At 43.0% G+C, this 20,623-nt stretch overlaps 1 protein-coding gene across 2 annotated transcripts in view; it reads left to right on the top strand.

Annotated features, from left to right (window-relative positions):
* Positions 1-13,623, top strand: part of cdk6 (cyclin dependent kinase 6) — a 188,197-nt gene extending 174,574 nt beyond the window's left edge. Inside the window, exons 5-7 of one of the 2 annotated variants that reach the window (XM_045693645.2) lie at positions 12,814-12,864; positions 13,007-13,142; positions 13,294-13,623. In XM_045693645.2, coding sequence (XP_045549601.1) covers positions 12,814-12,864; positions 13,007-13,142; positions 13,294-13,443 — 337 coding nt within the window. In that variant the 3' untranslated portion in view covers positions 13,444-13,623. The remainder of the gene's footprint in view (positions 1-12,813; positions 12,865-13,006; positions 13,143-13,293) is intronic. The other variant, NM_001146617.1, reaches the window with a different exon arrangement.
* Positions 13,624-20,623: the final 7,000 nt, after the last annotated feature.

Below are 20,623 nucleotides of genomic sequence, written 5' to 3'. Positions count from 1 at the left end.
CATTCTGATCACATAGTCAGATCACACATTCTGAACCCATAGTCAGATCACACATTCTGAACCCGTAGTCAGAACACACATTTACATTTACATTTTAGTCATTTAGCAGACGCTCTTATCCAGAGCGACTTACAAATTGGTGCATTCACCTTATAATATCCAGTGGAACAACCACTTTACAATAGTGCATCTAAATCTTTTAAGGGGGGGGGTTAGAAGGATTACTTTATCCTATTCCAGGTATTCCTTGAAGAGGTGGGGTTTCAGGTGTCTCCGGAAGGTTGTGATTGACTCTGCTGTCCTGGCGTCGTGAGGGAGCTTGTTCCACCATTGGGGTGCCAGAGCAGCGAACAGTTTTGACTGGGCTGAGCGGGAACTGTGCTTCCTCAGAGGTAGGGAGGCGAGCAGGCCAGAGGTGGATGAACGGAGTGCCCTCGTTTGGGTGTAGGGCCTGATCAGAGCCTGAAGGTACGGAGGTGCCGTTCCCCTCACAGCTCCGTAGGCAAGCACCATGGTCTTGTAGCGGATGCGAGCTTCGACTGGAAGCCAGTGGAGAGAGCGGAGGAGCGGGGTGACGTGAGAGAACTTGGGAAGGTTGAACACCAGACGGGCTGCGGCGTTCTGGATGAGTTGTAGGGGTTTAATGGCACAGGCAGGGAGCCCAGCCAACAGCGAGTTGCAATAATCCAGACGGGAGATGACAAGTGCCTGGATTAGGACCTGCGCCGCTTCCTGTGTGAGGCAGGGTCGTACTCTGCGAATGTTGTAGAGCATGAACCTACAGGATCGGGTCACCGCCTTGATGTTGGTGGAGAACGACAGGGTGTTGTCCAGGGTCACGCCAAGGCTCTTAGCACTCTGGGAGGAGGACACAATGGAGTTGTCAACCGTGATGGCGAGATCATAGAACGGGCAGTCCTTCCCCGGGAGGAAGAGCAGCTCCGTCTTGCCGAGGTTCAGCTTGAGGTGGTGATCCGTCATCCACACTGATATGTCTGCCAGACATGCAGAGATGCGATTCGCCACCTGGTTGTCAGAAGGGGGAAAGGAGAAGATTAATTGTGTGTCATCTGCATAGCAATGATATGAGAGACCATGTGAGGATATGACAGAGCCAAGTGACTTGGTGTATAGCGAGAATAGGAGTGGGCCAAGAACAGAGCCCTGGGGGACACCAGTGGTGAGAGCACGTGGTCAGATCACACATTCTGAACCCATAGTCAGATCACATAGTCAGGTCACATAGTCAAATCACACATTCTGATCCCATAGTCAGATCACACATTCTGATCCCATAGTCAGATCACACATTCTGATCCCAGAGTCAGATCACACATTCTGAACCCATAGTCAGATCACACATTCTGAACCCGTAGTCAGAACACACATTCTGATCACATAGTCAGATCACACATTCTGAACCCATAGTCAGATCACACATTCTGAACCCGTAGTCAGATCACACATTCTGATCCCATAGTCAGATCACACATTCACGTCACATAGTCAGATCACACATTCAGGTCACATAGTCAAATCACACATTCTGAACCCATAGTCAGATCACACATTCAGGTCACATAGTCAAATCACACATTCTGATCCCATAGTCAGATCACACATTCTGATCCCATAGTCAGATCACACATTCTGATCCCAGAGTCAGATCACACATTCTGATCCCATAGTCAGATCACATAGTCAGATCACACATTCTGATCACACATTCTGATCCCATAGTCAGATCACATAGTCAGATCACACATTCTGATCCCATAGTCAGATCTGAAATCTGATCCCATAGTCAGATCACACATTCAGATCACATAGTCAGATCACACATTCTGATCACATAGTCAGATCACACATTCTGATCACATAGTCAGATCACACATTCTGAACCCATAGTCAGATCACACATTCTGAACCCGTAGTCAGAACACACATTCTGATCACATAGTCAGATCACACATTCTGATCCCAGAATCAGATCACACATTCTGATCCCATAGTCAGATCACATAGTCAGATCACACATTCTGATCACACATTCTGATCCCATAGTCAGATCACATAGTCAGATCACACATTCTGATCCCATAGTCAGATCTGAAATCTGATCCCATAGTCAGATCACATAGTCAGATCACACATTCTGATCACATAGTCAGATCATACATTCTGATTCCACAGTCAGATCTGACATCTGATCACATAGTCAGATCACACATTCTGATCACATAGTCAGATCACACATTCTGATCACATAGTCAGATCACACATTCTGAACCCATAGTCAGATCACACATTCTGAACCCGTAGTCAGAACACACATTCTGATCACATAGTCAGATCACACATTCTGAACCCATAGTCAGATCACACATTCAGGTCACATAGTCAAATCACACATTCTGATCCCATAGTCAGATCACACATTCTGATCCCATAGTCAGATCACACATTCTGATCCCAGAGTCAGATCACACATTCTGATCCCATAGTCAGATCACATAGTCAGATCACACATTCTGATCACACATTCTGATCCCATAGTCAGATCACATAGTCAGATCACACATTCTGATCCCATAGTCAGATCTGAAATCTGATCCCATAGTCAGATCACACATTCAGATCACATAGTCAGATCACAATTCTGATCACATAGTCAGATCACACATTCTGATCACATAGTCAGATCACACATTCTGAACCCATAGTCAGATCACACATTCTGAACCCGTAGTCAGAACACACATTCTGATCACATAGTCAGATCACACATTCTGATCCCATAGTCAGATCACATAGTCAGATCACACATTCTGATCACACATTCTGATCCCATAGTCAGATCACATAGTCAGATCACACATTCTGATCCCATAGTCAGATCTGAAATCTGATCCCATAGTCAGATCACACATTCAGATCACATAGTCAGATCACACATTCTGATCACATAGTCAGATCACACATTCTGATCACATAGTCAGATCACACATTCTGAACCCATAGTCAGATCACACATTCTGAACCCGTAGTCAGAACACACATTCTGATCACATAGTCAGATCACACATTCTGATCCCAGAATCAGATCACACATTCTGATCCCATAGTCAGATCACATAGTCAGATCACACATTCTGATCACACATTCTGATCCCATAGTCAGATCACATAGTCAGATCACACATTCTGATCCCATAGTCAGATCTGAAATCTGATCCCATAGTCAGATCACATAGTCAGATCACACATTCTGATCACATAGTCAGATCACATAGTCAGATCACACATTCTGATCCCATATTCTGATCACATAGTCAGATCATACATTCTGATTCCACAGTCAGATCACACATTCTGATCACATAGTCAGATCACACATTCTGAACCCATAGTCAGATCACACATTCTGAACCCGTAGTCAGAACACACATTCTGATCACATAGTCAGATCACACATTCTGAACCCATAGTCAGATCACACATTCTGAACCCGTAGTCAGATCACACATTCTGATCCCATAGTCAGATCACACATTCACGTCACATAGTCAGATCACACATTCAGGTCACATAGTCAAATCACACATTCTGAACCCATAGTCAGATCACACATTCAGGTCACATAGTCAAATCACACATTCTGATCCCATTGTCAGATCACACATTCTGATCCCATAGTCAGATCCCACATTCTGATCCCATAGTCAGATCACACATTCTGATCCCATTGTCAGATCCCACATTCTGATCCCATAGTCAGATCCCACATTCTGATCTCATCGTCAGATCACACATTCTGATCCCATTGTCAGAGCACACATTCTGATCTCATAGTCAGATCTGACATCTGATCCCATAGTCAGATCACACATTGTGATCCCATTGTCAGATCACACATTCTGATCCCATTGTCAGATCACACATTCTGATCTCATAGTCAGATCTGACATCTGATCCCATTGTCAGATCACACATTCTGATCACATTGTCAGATCACACATTCTGATCTCATAGTCAGATCTGACATCTGATCCCATAGTCAGATCTGACATCTGATCCCATAGTCAGATCACACATTCTGATCCCATAGTCAGATCACACATTCTGATCCCATAGTCAGATCACACATTCTGATCACATAGTCAGATCACACATTCTGATCCTATAGTCAGATCACACATTCTGATCCCATAGTCAGATCACACGAACCCGTAGTCAGATCACACATTCTGAACCCGTAGTCAGATCACACATTCTGATCCCGTAGTCAGATCACACATTCTGAACCCGTAGTCAGATCACACATTCTGATCTCGTAGTCAGATCACACATTCTGATCCCATTGTCAGAGCACACATTCTGATCTCATAGTCAGATCTGACATCTGATCCCATAGTCAGATCACACATTGTGATCCCATTGTCAGATCACACATTCTGATCCCATTGTCAGATCACACATTCTGATCTCATAGTCAGATCTGACATCTGATCCCATTGTCAGATCACACATTCTGATCACATTGTCAGATCACACATTCTGATCTCATAGTCAGATCTGACATCTGATCCCATAGTCAGATCTGACATCTGATCCCATAGTCAGATCACACATTCTGATCCCATAGTCAGATCACACATTCTGATCCCATAGTCAGATCACACATTCTGATCACATAGTCAGATCACACATTCTGATCCTATAGTCAGATCACACATTCTGATCCCATAGTCAGATCACACGAACCCGTAGTCAGATCACACATTCTGAACCCGTAGTCAGATCACACATTCTGATCCCGTAGTCAGATCACACATTCTGAACCCGTAGTCAGATCACACATTCTGATCTCGTAGTCAGATCACACATTCTGATCCCATTGTCAGAGCACACATTCTGATCTCATAGTCAGATCTGACATCTGATCCCATAGTCAGATCACACATTGTGATCCCATTGTCAGATCACACATTCTGATCCCATTGTCAGATCACACATTCTGATCTCATAGTCAGATCTGACATCTGATCCCATTGTCAGATCACACATTCTGATCCCATTGTCAGATCACACATTCTGATCCCATAGTCAGATCACACATTCTGATCACATAGTCAGATCACACATTCTGATCCTATAGTCAGATCACACATTCTGATCCCATAGTCAGATCACACGAACCCGTAGTCAGATCACACATTCTGAACCCGTAGTCAGATCACACATTCTGATCCCGTAGTCAGATCACACATTCTGAACCCGTAGTCAGATCACACATTCTGATCTCGTAGTCAGATCACACATTCTGATCCCGTAGTCAGATCACACATTCTGATCCCATAGTCAGATCACACATTCTGAACCCATAGTCAGATCACATATTCTGAACCCATAGTCAGATCCCACATTCTGATCCCATAGTCAGATCACACATTCTGATCCAATAGTCAGATCACACATTCTGATTCCTTAGTCAGATCACACATTCTGATCCCATAGTCAGATCTGACATCTGATCGCATAGTCAGATCTGAAATCTGATCCCTAAGTCAGATCACACATTCTGATCCCAGAGTCAGATCTGACATCTGATCCCATAGTCAGATCACACATTCTGATCCCATTGTCAGATCACACATTCTGATCTCATAGTCAGATCTGACATCTGATCCCATAGTCAGATCATACATTCTGATTCCATAGTCAGATCTGACATCTGATCCCATAGTCAGATCTGACATCTGATCCCATAGTCAGATCACACATTCTGAACCCATAGTCAGATCTGACATCTGATCCCATAGTCAGATCTGACATCTGATCCCATAGTCAGATCACACATTCTGATCCCATAGTCAGATCACACGAACCCGTAGTCAGATCACACATTCTGAACCCGTAGTCAGATCACACATTCTGATCCCGTAGTCAGATCACACATTCTGAACCCGTAGTCAGATCACACATTCTGATCTCGTAGTCAGATCACACATTCTGATCCCGTAGTCAGATCACACATTCTGATCCCATAGTCAGATCACACATTCTGAACCCATAGTCAGATCACATATTCTGAACCCATAGTCAGATCCCACATTCTGATCCCATAGTCAGATCACACATTCTGATCCAATAGTCAGATCACACATTCTGATCCCATAGTCAGATCACACATTCTGATCCCATAGTCAGATCTGACATCTGATCGCATAGTCAGATCTGAAATCTGATCCCTAAGTCAGCTCACACATTCTAAACCCATTGTCAGATCCCACATTCTGATCCCATAGTCAGATCACACATTCTGATCCCATAGTCAGATCACACATTCTGATCCCAGAGTCAGATCTGACATCTGATCCCATAGTCAGATCACACATTCTGATCCCATTGTCAGATCACACATTCTGATCTCATAGTCAGATCTGACATCTGATCCCATAGTCAGATCTGACATCTGATCCCATAGTCAGATCTGACATCTGTTCCCATAGTCAGATCACACATTCTGAACCCATAGTCAGATCCCACATTCTGATCCCATAGTCAGATCCCACATTCAGATCACATAGTCAGATCACACATTCTGATCCCGTAGTCAGATCACACATTCTGATCCCATAGTCAGATCACATATTCTGAACCCATAGTCAGATCCCACATTCTGATCCCATAGTCAGATCCCACATTCTGATCCCATAGTCAGATCACACATTCTGATCCCATAGTCAGATCTGACATCTGATCCCATAGTCAGATCTGACATCTGATCCCATAGTCAGATCTGACATTCTGATTCCATAGTCAGATCTGACATTCTGATTCCATAGTCAGATCTGACATCTGATCCCATAGTCAGATCTGAAATCTGATCCCATAGTCAGATCACACATTCTGATCCTATAGTCAGATCTCACATTCTGATCCCATAGTCAGATCAGACATTCAGATCCCATAGTCAGATCACACATTCTGATCAGACATTCTGATCATAAAGTCAGATCAGACATTCTGATCCCATAGTCAGATCACACATTCTGATCACACATTCAGATCACATAGTCAGATCACACATTCTGATCCCATAGTCAGATCACACATTCTGATCCAATAGTCAGATCACACATTCTGATCCCATAGTCAGATCACACATTCTGATCGCATAGTCAGATCTGAAATCTGATCCCTAAGTCAGATCACACATTCTGAACCCATAGTCAGATCCCACATTCTGATCCCATAGTCAGATCACACATTCTGATCCCATAGTCAGATCACACATTCTGATCCCATAGTCAAATCACACATTCTGAACCCATAGTCAGATCACACATTCTGATCGCATAGTTAGATCTGACATCTGATCCCGTAGTTAGAACTGACATCTGATCCCATAGTCAGATCGGACATCTGATCCCATAGTCAGATCGGACATCTGATCTCATAGATCGGACATCTGATCCCATAGTCAGATCGGACATCTGATCCCATAGTCAGATCGGACATCTGATCCCATAGTCAGATTGGACATCTGATCCCATAGTCAGATCGGACATCTGATCCCATAGTCAGATCGGACATCTGATCCCTAGCCTTGTTAGCACAGAGAAGAGGGGAACTCTGGATTGTCTGGTCTGTTAGCATCCTGCTGTAAGGAGAGGACAGAGGCAGGGCTAGGTATATATGTGTGTATGCATGTGTGTGTGTGCATGTGTTTGTGTTTGCGCGCATAAGACAGGCTAGGTGGGGTCTTGTGAGTCTCCCTGGGACACAATGAGTTATAAAAGCTTGTGTGTTCAGGACCTGGCTCCTGGCCAACTCTGCCTGGAGGTAGAAGGCAGGACCTTTGATGTCTCTGTACAGCACCCCTCGTTCACTTTCACTCTCTCTGACCTGCAGGTGATTAAGGTGGCTTTTTAAAAGGCCACCTGTTACAGATTAAAGGGCACCTGGGAACAACCTCTGACTGAGTCAGAGGGAGCGAGAGAGAGAGAAAGAAAGAAATCAATGTACCCAAACAACAAGTGTGCAGTTAAAATTGGCAATAAACACACATATTTCTTTCCTCAGGGCCGTGGGGTGAGACAGGGATGGAGCTTGAGCCCCATCCTCTTCAACATTTATATCAATGAATTGGTGAGGGCACTAGAACAGTCTGCAACACCAGGCCTCACCCTACTAGAATCCGAAGTCAAATGTCTACTGTTTGCAGATGACCTGGTGCTTCTGTCCCCAATAAGGAGGGACTAGATCTTCTGCACAGATTCTGTCAGACCTGGGCCCTGACAGTAAATCTCAGTAAGACACAAATAATGGTGTTCCAAAAAAGGTCCAGTAGCCAAGAAAAAAATACACATTTTATCAAGACACTGTGGCCCTAGAGAACACAAAGAATACATACCTCGCCCTTAACATCAACACCACAGGTAACAGCCACAAGGCTGTGAACGATCTAAGAGACAAGGCGAGATGCCATCAAAAGGAACATTGAACTCAACATCCTAATTAGGATATGGCTAAAAATACTTAAATCAGTTATCGAACCCATTTTCCTTTATGGTTGTGAGGTCTGGGGTCCACTCACCAACCAAGAATTCACAAAATGGGACAAACACCCAATTAAGACTCTGCATGCAGAATTCTGCAAAAATATATTTGTGAACAACGCAAAACCCCTAACAATGCATGCAGAGTATAATTAGGAATGTGCCAGCTAGTTAACAAAATCCAGAAAAGAGTAGTTCAATTCTACAACCACCTAAAAGGAAGCAATGCCCACACATTCCACCACAAAGCCCTCACCTACAGAGAGATGAACCAAGAGAAGAGTCCCTTCAGCCAGCTGGTTCTGGGGCTCTGTTCACAAATACAAACAGACCCCACAGAGCCCCAGGTCAGAAACACATTTAGACCCAACCAAATTATGAGAAAACAAAAAGATAACTATTTGACATACTGGAAAGAACTGTGACTGACCCCAAATTAAGAAAATCCTTGACTGTACAGACTCAGTGAGCATAGCCTTGCTATTGAGAGAGGCCGCCATAGGCAAACCTGGGTCTCGAGAGACCACTGCCCACAAAATGAGTTGGAAACTGAGAACATTTCCCACAGATCACAAACAATTTGAAAACAAATCAAACATTGATAAACTCCATATCTGTGCAATCACTGCAGCAACATGTATGGCACATTGCCATGACAAAAGGCCAACCAGTAGAGCACAAACTACATTGTAAATACAACCTATATTTATCTAGTTATTTTACCTTTCATACATCAACTATTTGCACATTGTTACAACACTGTACATAGCCAATAATATTACATTTGAAATGTGTATATTATTTTAAAACTTTTGTGAGTGTAATGTTTACTGTTAATTTCCATTGTTTATTTCCCTTTTGTTTATTGTCTATTTCACTTGCTTTGGCAATGTAAACATATGTTTATCATGCCAATAAAGCCCTTTGAATTGAATTGAGTGGGAGGCCTCAGCCCCTGTGTTGCATAAATGCTCATTGCTGTTTACTGTAAGGGCCAGGGCTGAAGACATACAGTACATGGAAATAACAGGGCAGGTATCATGACATTTTAAGTATTTCCAAAAGAAACATTGGTGATCATTCTGGTATAGTTTGTAGTTTTACTCACATTCACATGACTGGCTCAGACACCTCAGACATGATTGGTTAGTTCAGCCCTAAGCTGCTGCAGTAGGGCTCCCCCATGATGTGGCAATCTACTGTCACTGCCACCTTATTCAGTAGGTGAGTGATTACTCTACTGTAGTAGACAGAGAGGTCCCCTACCATGACTCTACTGTAGTAGACAGAGAAGTCCCCTACCATGACTCTACTGTAGTAGACAGAGAAGTCCCCTACCATGACTACTGTAGTAGACAGAGAAGTCCCCTACCATGACTATACTGTAGTAGACAGAGAAGTCCCCTACCATGACTATACTGTAGTAGACAGAGAAGTCCCCTACCATGACTCTACTGTAGTAGACAGAGAAGTCCCCTACCATGACTCTACTGTAGTAGACAGAGAGGTCCCCTACCATGACTCTACTGTAGTAGACAGAGAGGTCCCCTACCATGACTCTACTGTAGTAGACAGAGAAGTCCCCTACCATGACTCTACTGTAGTAGACAGAGAAGTCCCCTACCATGACTCTACTGTAGTAGACAGAGAAGTCCCCTACCATGACTCTACTGTAGTAGACAGAGAGGTCCCCTACCATGACTCTACTGTAGTAGACAGAGAAGTCCCCTACCATGACTCTACTATAGTAGACAGAGAAGTCCCCTACCATGACTCTACTGTAGTAGACAGAGAGGTCCCCTACCATGACTCTACTGTAGTAGACAGAGAGGTCCCCTACCATGACTCTACTGTAGTAGACAGAGAGGTCCCCTACCATGACTCTACTGTAGTAGACAGAGAAGTCCCCTACCATGACTCTACTGTAGTAGACAGAGAAGTCCCCTACCATGACTCTACTGTAGTAGACAGAGAAGTCCCCTACCATGACTCTACTGTAGTAGACAGAGAGGTCCCCTACCATGACTCTACTGTAGTAGACAGAGAGGTCCCCTACCATGACTCTACTGTAGTAGACAGAGAAGTCCCCAGTCTCTCTCTGTTGTCCTCCACTACCAGCACTTGTAAGACTCACTCCCTTCATCAAAGTTTTTCCCCCAAATACTTCCATCTCTTACTCATAGCTTTTTGAAGGAAAAAACTGTTTCACGTACTGATAAGCATAAGTACTATTTGTCTCAGGAATTTTAAGCAAATATCAGGCAAGTCTGTATCTGCGTGGTTTAGATTGGATAGTAATTATTCACCGAGCTGTGAATGACACAGAGGGCTGTGTTGACATTCCGCTAATCTAAAGGCTGGACATGTTATGTTAATGTAGCCAACGCAGGAGAAGATCACTTCCCTGTTTACTTTCTCACAGTGGACTGGCACATTGATAAACCTCTCGAAGACATAACCTCACACACACGTGTGTGTGCATCCACACACATAGATTTCACTTACAGACACACGTGCACCTGAACACAAATGCACTCCCTCCCAAACTCCCTCACATACAGTACACACACACCACACACACACACACACACACAGACAGGCACACGTATGTGCATGCACACACATTCCAGAGGTTGTATGGAATGTGGGACAGAATGGTTGGCACAAGGGGAGCGTGACTCAGCTGCCGGTCCCAGCCCTATCCCCCTTATCACCTCTAGGTTGGGTGTGTGTGTGTGTGTGTGTGTGTGTGTGTGTGTGTGTGTGTGTGTGTGTGTGTGTGTGTGTGTGTGTGTGTGTGTGTGTGTGTGTGTGTGTGTGTCAGTGTCAACCCTGTGTGAAGCCAGTCATCCATTCAAACCACTCCTGGTTTAAAAATGGATCTCTTGGAAATTGTACTTGTTTTGGCATGATGCCGTTGTTATAGGTGATGTTTTCCATCTAAAGGCAGAGAACTGGTTTGGTCTGATCTCTATGGTTCAACCCTCAGACTCTCAACATGCCCTTACAGCAACCAGTATAAAGGGATGCCAGTGAAGTGAGCCATTGATAGAAATGTGGTTAGAGGGGGTGTATTGGTTAGGATGGCATCTACTTGGTGAAATAGGGCATAGATCAGTTCCCACACTGTTGCTGTTAGGTTTGTATAGCGTGCTATGGAGCACCCTTAACCCGTCAAAGTATGTGACAACATAATTCCTGTCACTGTAAAATGTGCAAACTACCATCAAACTACCTGTGTCTAATCTTCAAAGTCTTAGCATGTAGGGAAAGTGTGGGGGTTTAGCTATTTGGGGAAAGTGTGGGGGTTTAGCTATGTAGGGAAAGTGTGGGGGTTCAGCTATGTAGGGGAAGTGTGGGGGTTCAGTTATGCAAAGAAAAGATTACGGCAGATGTTAGATGCATTGACATCTGGTGGTGACTGTTACTTTATATATCTCCCAGCTAGTCTCTGTTAGAATAATCCAATAGTTCTTTCACACAGGATTTGCACTGCTCACCCACTCCCAATGCTGCACAGGCACACACACAGACACACACACACACACACACACACACACACACACACACACACACACACACACACACACACACACACACACACACACACACACACACACACACACACACACACACACACACGCACACACACACACAGGCCCACAGAGAGCTAAGGCACACACACGAGGGTTAAATCTATGTTTTTCTACCCGTTGGCTGGTTGGTTGGTTGGGAGCAGTGGTTGGCTGGGGTTTGAGTTGAGACATGAATGAACTGATGATGACTGCTGGAATTGCTGTGGGTGCCGGGGGAAGCATACCCAAAGCCACAGGAACCACCAGCAGGCCTGCTCCTTCCCTCCATCCCTAGCCCCTCCACCTCCTCCCTCTCTCCCTCCCATGAGTGTGCCTTTCTCCCATGTCTGCTGAAACAGTCCTCAGTACTCTCTGGTCTGACCAGAACCAGGAAAGCCACCTCTTTACAGTAGAACAGAGTGAGGGTTGGACTGGTTATGTCAGTTAAGGATGATGCTGGCCTGCGTCTGCCAAAATGAGATGTCATTTTGTGTTGAGAAGATGAAGAGTCAGCATTAAGGCTACCTGCATCACCGCCACAGATCTCATTGATTTATGAAGGACAAATGAAAGCTCATTTATCTGATTCATTGAAGGTGTATAACACAGTTTGATAGTGCAACTCTACACCAATCAGCTTCAGTTATATTGACATGTGCTCTTCCTCTCCCCAGACCTTTGTTTAGAGGAAGCTCAGATGTTGATCAGCTGGGCAAGATTTTTGAGTAAGTACCATGTTCAACATCATGCTATAAATCATATTTACAGTTTTAACAATCAATGAGGCTTGTGATTCTGATAATCATGATAATGATGACGATGCAAATAGTGGTGAAGATGATGATGATGATGATGATGATCCCTCAGTGTGGTCGGGGTTCCCTCGGTGGAGGACTGGCCCCAGGAAGTTGCCTTACCACAGAGTGCCTTCTCTCCACGACCCCCTCAGCCTATCGGAAACCTCATCCCTGACATGGACGAGCTGGGGAAGTCCCTAATACTGGTGAGTATTAGACACACACACCACACTCTAAATATAGTACGTACTGTTTCAAATTGATTTGTCCAATAGGAATGAAACTCACACTTTTCTTTTTGTTGAGGAAAATGTTATCATTATAATATTTGTCTTTCTCTTTTCTTTCTCTCTACAGCAATTCCTGGCATTCAATCCCGCCAAAAGGATATCAGCGTTTGCTGCTCTGACCCACCCCTACTTCCAGAGTGTGGATAGTGACAGTAAGAGTGTGTACGCTCAGCCCATTGCCAGCAACAAGCCCACCATGGAGGAGAGCGCTGCCTGACAGCCCCCCAGCCCAGGACGAGAGAGAGAGAGCGAGAGAGATGGACACAAAGACAGAGAAAGAAAGCAACAGACAGACATTTGATTCTAAAATGCAACAGTGCTGTCTTCCACAATGTACTGATTTGAATGCTGCTTTTTAGGATAATTTTTTTTAAATAAAAAAATGTAAACAATGCAAGGACCCCTAAAGCTGAGATGTACTGCCACCAGGGGAGAACCTCTGGATGTCCAGGAGCTGCTGCCTCTTGTCTCTTCTGCCTTAGCCTGAGAAGAGGCTCCTCGGTGAGGGAACACAAAGCACCAAGGGTAGGTCGGCATGGATCTCACCTGGAGCTCATCTCCACGACTGAACTGAGAGAGAGGATACACACACATATGTTTATCCCATGCAGGAGGACCTCACACTGCCTAGCGCTGCTTATGGTCCAAACATACATTTGTGTTTTTATATCACTGCCATCTACAGGTAGTCCTGTGTTACTGCAGGCTGGAGCAGGATTTTGATGGGCTTCAGCTTTAAAGACTTTGACTGGTGTGAACGAAGCACCACGGAACAACTGAAAATTGATCATTTTGAGTTCTTCTTATGGCATCTGTACTTCAGTGTCATAAAATGAGATGAAAGCTGATGGACACCATTCAAGAGCCTATGTGTTACTCTTTCTGATGACCTGATCAATCAATCAAATGTATTTCTAAAGCCCTTTTTACATCAGCTGATGTCACAAAGTGCTATACAGAAACACAGCCTAAAACCCCAAACAGCAAGCAATGCAGATGTAGAAGCACGGTGGCTAGGAAAAACTCCCTAGAAAGGCAGGAACCTAGGAAGAAACCTAGAGAGGAACTGAGGGGTGGCCAGTCCTCTTCTGGCTGTGCCGGGTGGAGGTTATAAGAGTACATGACCATTTAAGGCCAGATTGTTCTTCAAGATGTACAAACATTCATAGATGACCAGCAGGGTCAAATGATAATCACTGGTTGTAGAGGGTGCAACAGGTCAGCACCTCAGGAATAAATGTCAGTTGGCTTTTCATAGCCGATCATTCAGAGGTTGAGACAGGAGGTGCGGTAGAGAGAGAGAGTCGAAAACAGCAGGTCTGGGACAAGGTAGCACGTCCGGTGAACAGGTCAGGGTTCCCTAGTCGCAGGCAGAGGAGTTGAAACTGGAGCAGCAGCACGACCAGGTGGACTGGGGACACCAAGGAGTCATCAGGCCAGATTGCCTTGAGGCATGATCCAAGGGATCAGGTCCTCCAGGAGGGGAGGGAGAGAGAAAGAATTAGAGGGCGCATACTTAAATTCACACAGGACACCTAATAAGACCGGATAATAACACAAAATAGGACAGACTGACCCTTGCCCCTGGGACATAGACTATTGCAGCATAAATACTGGAGGCTGAAGGGGGGGGACAGGTCCAAACAGGCAGGATATAACCCCACCCATTTTGCCAAAGCACAGCCCCCAAACTACTAGAGCGATATCAACAGACCACCAATTTACTACCCTGAGACAAGGCTGAGTATAGCCCACGAAGATCTCCTCCACCTCACGAGCCCGAGGGGGTGCAAAACCGGACAGGAAGATCACGTCAGTGACTCAACCCACTCAAATGACGCACCCCTCCTAGGGACGGCATGGAAGAGCACTAGTAAGCCAGTGACTCAGACCCCGTAATAGGTTCAGAGGCAGAGAATCCCAGTGGAGAGAGGGGAGCTGGCCGGGCAGAGCCAGCAAGGGCAGTTCGTCGCTCCAGTGTCTTGCTGTTCACCTGTTCACCCCTGGGTCAGACAACACTCAATCATAGGACCTACTGAAGAGATAGATGAGTCTTCAGTAAAGACAAAGGTTGAGACTGAGTCTGCTTCTCTCACATGGATAGGCAGACTATTCCCAAAAAAATGAGCTCTGTAGGAGAAAGCCCTGCCTCCAGCTATTTTCTTAGAAATTCTACGGACAATAAGGAGGCTTGTGTCTTGTGACCGTAGCGTACGTGTAGGTATGTACGGCAGGACCAAATCGGAGAGATAGGTAGGAGCAAGCCCATGTAATGCTTTATAGGTTAGCAGTAAAACCTTGAAATCAGCCCCAGCCTTCTCAGGACGCCAGTGTAGAGAGGCTAGCACTGGAGTAATATGATCAAATGTTTTGATTCTAGTCAGGATTCTAGCAGCCATGTTTAGCACTAACTGAAGTTTATTTAGTGCTTTATCCGGATAGCCGGAGAGTAGAGCCTTGCAGTAGTCTAATTTAAAATAATTTTTAGACAAATAGTTTCCGATTTTTGTAATGTTATGAAGATGGAAAAAAGCTGTCCTTGAAATATTCTTGATAAGTTTGTCAAAAGAGAGATCAGGGTCCAGAGTAACGCCGAGGGCCTTCACAGTTTTATTTGAGACGACTGTACAACTATCAAGCTTATTTGTCAGATCCAACAGCAGATCTCTTTGTTTCTTAGGACCTAGAACTAGCATCTCTGTTTTGTCCAAGTTTAAAATAATTTGCCGCCATACACTTCCTTATGTCTGAAACACAGGCTTCCAGAATAGGCAATTTTGGGGCTCCACCATGTTTCAAACAGAACCTTGAGGAATGCCGAAACGTACAATTGATTTGTCAGAGGACAAACCATCCACAGAGACAAACTTTTTTTAATTTTATTTAACCTTTATTTAACCAGGAAGGGCTCATTGAGATTTAAAATCTCTTTTTCAAGAGCGTCCTGGCCAAGATAGGCAGCGCCAAGTCATTACAAAACTTACAGACAAACAACATGAAAAACTACAAGTAATCTAGTAAAAACCATAGAATTCACAAGAGTATAACAAAATCAAAAATAGCTAATTAAAAACATTGACAGGTCAGGGAATCAGACTCAAGATCGTTCATCAGTGATTTAAAAATACCAATTGGGACAAGTTCTTCCAGTTTAAAAGTATTTTGTAAGGCGTTCCAAGACGATGGCGCAGAGTACATAAAAGCCCTTTTACCAAATTCAGTTCGGACATTTGGAACAGTTTGCAGGATAAAGTCCAGTGAACGAAGAGAGTACCCACCACATTTCTGAACAATAAAAATGCCCAAATAAAAAGGTAGTAAACCCAAAATGGCTTTGTAAATAAAAGTATACCAGTGACTGAGCCTACGAGTGACTAGAGAACTGATATCTTTCCGACAGAAAATGACCTGATGACCTGATGCACAGAGCATAGTGGAGTGACTATATGTTGAGTAAGAATAAGGTCGATGTACGCACCATTGTTGACAGTCGATTTCTTATTTTCTATTTTGTATTCATTTTATTGGACTTTAAATAATGTGTGTGGATTGAAATTAAAAATGATATTGCAAAGTTCCCCGGTAGAAAATAAATTACAAGACTAGGTCAAATCCAAAGGAGGAAAGGTTTGACAATGTGAGGCATGTAGAATGGATCGGGTATTGGTCTGGTATAGGCTAGTGCTAGAGACTGCACTTATCCTGGCAGTAGTGGTGTGACTTGCATATCCAGCACACTGGCATGTGTAGCAGGGTAGCAGTAGTATAGGTGTTGGTCAGTGAAATGTTGTTAGTTGTGAGATTTTGTATTGAGAAAAGGGAGGTTGATACATCGGATTCAGAGGATGATGAACATTGTACCTTCTTCATTTGGACTTAGTCTCAGAGGGTTACATAGAAACATACAGTGGTTCATGTTGAAACACACAGCTGTTCTGTGTTAAGAATGGTTGTTTTAACAATGATGCTCACCTTACTTATTATGCTCACGTTGAGGAGCACTCCAATGGCATATTGATTCAATATGACAAGCTAGAGTGCTTTCAGACTCGCTCCCTCCGGGGGATTGGCTGAAAACAAGTCAAGGTAAATAGTTTGTTTGTTTGTAAAACTTCTTACTGCACAGTAATACATCTAGACCATAACTTTCCCTCTGGTATATCTAGTGCTGCTAGCACACAAATACACTCAGGATCCTTTTAGAAATCAAATCAGAAATCATTCTGACACACTTTGCACATTCATGATTAGACTGCATCAACTGTTTCAGTGGCTGATAATAATATATAACTATACTCATATTACAGAATTCATGACTGTGTGAATCAAACTGCACGTCTGCTATGATATGTTTGATATCCTACGTGTTTTCAGTGTCAGGGCACACTTGGTTTAATCACATGAAATCCATTTGGACTGAGCTCTCATCTCCATGTAGCAGCAGATGTGTTTGTACTCATCTCTGTCCTGTCAGGTTCATGTCACTGATGGATACATTGCAGACTTCATGTTACAACTCTCTAGAAATAGGGATTGTCAAGCTTTCTTGGTATCGGTCAGTTCAACGTCAACTGCCCTACTAACAAGTACCCACTGGGCACAGACATCAGTTCGACGTCTAGTTTTGATTTACATTTGGTTGAGTTGTCAATTCAGTGTGAAATCAACAAAAAATGTCATTGGATTTAGGTTAAACGTTGGGTGAAAAAAATACGAAATGCCCTATTATTGATTACTTTTTGCAAATCCAATTATTTTCCCACGTTGATTCAACGTTTTTGCCTAGAGGGTAGACTATCATCATTTTAGTCTATATTCACTTGAAACTATCACTGTGTTATTTTATTTAAGAGGTTTATTGGTCATTTGTAAACCTAAAACACAGGACAAGAATACTTTTGTCTATGTAATAGAAAATAATAAAGTTATACTTTTTTACAGCCACCTATATGGGGTCTGCCATACATTTCCTACGATTACACAAATGCACCTACAGTATGATAGCTTTGTATTGCAAATACCCTTTAGCTAATGAACAGTACTGAAAAATGTAGTATTTTAGCAGATTTAGCTCCAAGGATGAAAGTAAAGGCCACAAATGTATTTGAAATGCCCACTTATGACATGGTAACTTAATTTACAATGATGATATGGAGGTAATGGGCATTATGTTTACATGAATAAATGCCATCAGTGGTGATTGCTTCATGTTGCACCATTTGAATAAAAAATCTGCTTTGTATATGCGAGCGTTCTTGTTTGGGATTCATTCAAATAATTAACAAATGTATAATGTGCTTAATATTGAATTGGGTTGCGTTAGGCTGTGGATATTTAGTTGTTGTATTTGTTGTGGTATTTCAATGTTGTTAACATGTGAAGCTGCAAAAAATGCTGGGGGAAAAAAATGTGTAAACATCACAATATACACTGAGTGTACAGAACATTAAGAACACCTTCCTAATAATGAGCCCTCAGAACAGCCTCAATTCATCAGGGCATGGACTCTACAAGGTGTCGAAAGCATTCCACATGGATGCTGGCCCATGATAACTCCAATGCTTCCCACAGTTGTGTCAAATTGTCTGGATGTCCTTTGGGTGGTGGACCATTCTTAATACATACAGGAAACTGTTGAGTGTGAAAAACTGTTGTGCTGCAGTTCTTGACACAAACCAGTGTGTCTGGCACCTGCTACCATACCCTGTTCAAAGGAACTTAAATCTGTTGTCTTGCCCTTTCACCCTCTGAATGGCACACATTCACAATCCATGTCTCAATTGTCTCAAGGCTTAAAAATCCTTGTTTCACCTGGATTCACCTGGCCAATCTATGTCATGTTTAGTACACTCAGTATATTTTATTATAAACAATCTGTAAAGAATGTGTATCTTTCTATTTGACAAAAGAGCATCATATAACAGAAATGACAGAATATCATGACATAGCAGAATTGACAGAATATCATGACATAGCAGAATTGACAGAAGAGCATGACATAGAAATATTGACAGAAGATCATGACATAGCAGAAGTGACAGAAGATCATGACATAGCAGAATTGACAGAAGGTCATGACATAGCAGAATTGACAGAAGAATATGACATAGCAGAAATGACAGAAGATCAGGACATAGCAGAATTGACAGAAGGTCATGACATAGCAGAATTGACAGAAGAGCATGACATAGCAGAATTGACAGAAGATCATGACATAGCAGAAGTGACAGAAGATCATAACATAGCAGAATTGACAGAAGATCATGACATAGCAGAAGTGACAGAAGATCATGACATAGCAGAATTGACAGAAGGTCATGACATAGCAGAATTGACAGAAGAACATGACATAGCAGAAGTGACAGAAGATCATGACATAGCAGAAGTGACAGAAGATCATAACATAGCAGAATTGACAGAAGATCATGACATAGCAGAAGTGACAGAAGATCATGACATAGCAGAAGTGACAGAAGATCATGACATAGCAGAAGTGACAGAAGATCATGACATAGCAGAAGTGACAGAAGATCATGACATAGCAGAATTGACAGAAGATCATAACATAGCAGAAGTGACAGAAGATCATAACATAGCAGAAGTGACAGAAGATCATGACATAGCAGAATTGACAGAAAATCATGACATAGCAGAAGTGACAGAAGATCATGACATAGCAGAAGTGACAGAAGATCATGACATAGCAGAAGTGACAGAAGATCATGACATAGCAGAAGTGACAGAAAATCATGATTCCCTTTTCTTTTTGCAACAACACATTTAACATTCCACGCGAATCTCTTCTATACTGCATATCAAAACAACAATGGATTACATAGTATTACATAACAAATATTGATCATTCCTATACATTTTAATTTACTTCTCTCACTACTGCTTATCTAAACAATGCAGAATTAGCACCATACAGTCATACAAGTCTTATTTTGAAATAGACCCAATATATTATGTTTGAGATTTGTTATTATAACTTATGTCCTTAAACAGAGGCGGAGACCCTAATGGAACCCTATTCCCTTGGGCCCTGGCCAAAGGTAGTGCACAATCTAGGGAATAGGTTGCCATTTGGGCACATCCAGCGAGGCCAAACAGATAACAAGCTGATACCCACCCGCCCAATGCAATACAGATCACCTTGCCTACATTAAGCATAGAAGCCCAACCAGTTGATATTGTGGTGTCTTCTGTACTTTAGCTACAGGTGTACAATATTAATGATCGTAGTAGAAGGACTTGCTCAATGACTCGGCAATGAAGCCCCAAATTATTTAGGCATTAGTGGTTTTTACTTGTACATAAGGTCTTATTTGTGCAGTTTACTTGTTTAGTATTTTTCTATTATTTGTAGTGTTCTTTTTTTAAATGATGTTTCATGT

The sequence above is a fragment of the Salmo salar genome, chromosome 14 (genome assembly GCF_965601325.2).
Source record: "Salmo salar chromosome 14, fSalSal1, whole genome shotgun sequence".
Lineage (NCBI taxonomy): Eukaryota > Metazoa > Chordata > Actinopteri > Salmoniformes > Salmonidae > Salmo > Salmo salar.
The sequence above is the reverse complement of the archived record's forward strand: the minus strand, read 5'-3'. Positions and strand labels throughout refer to the sequence as shown.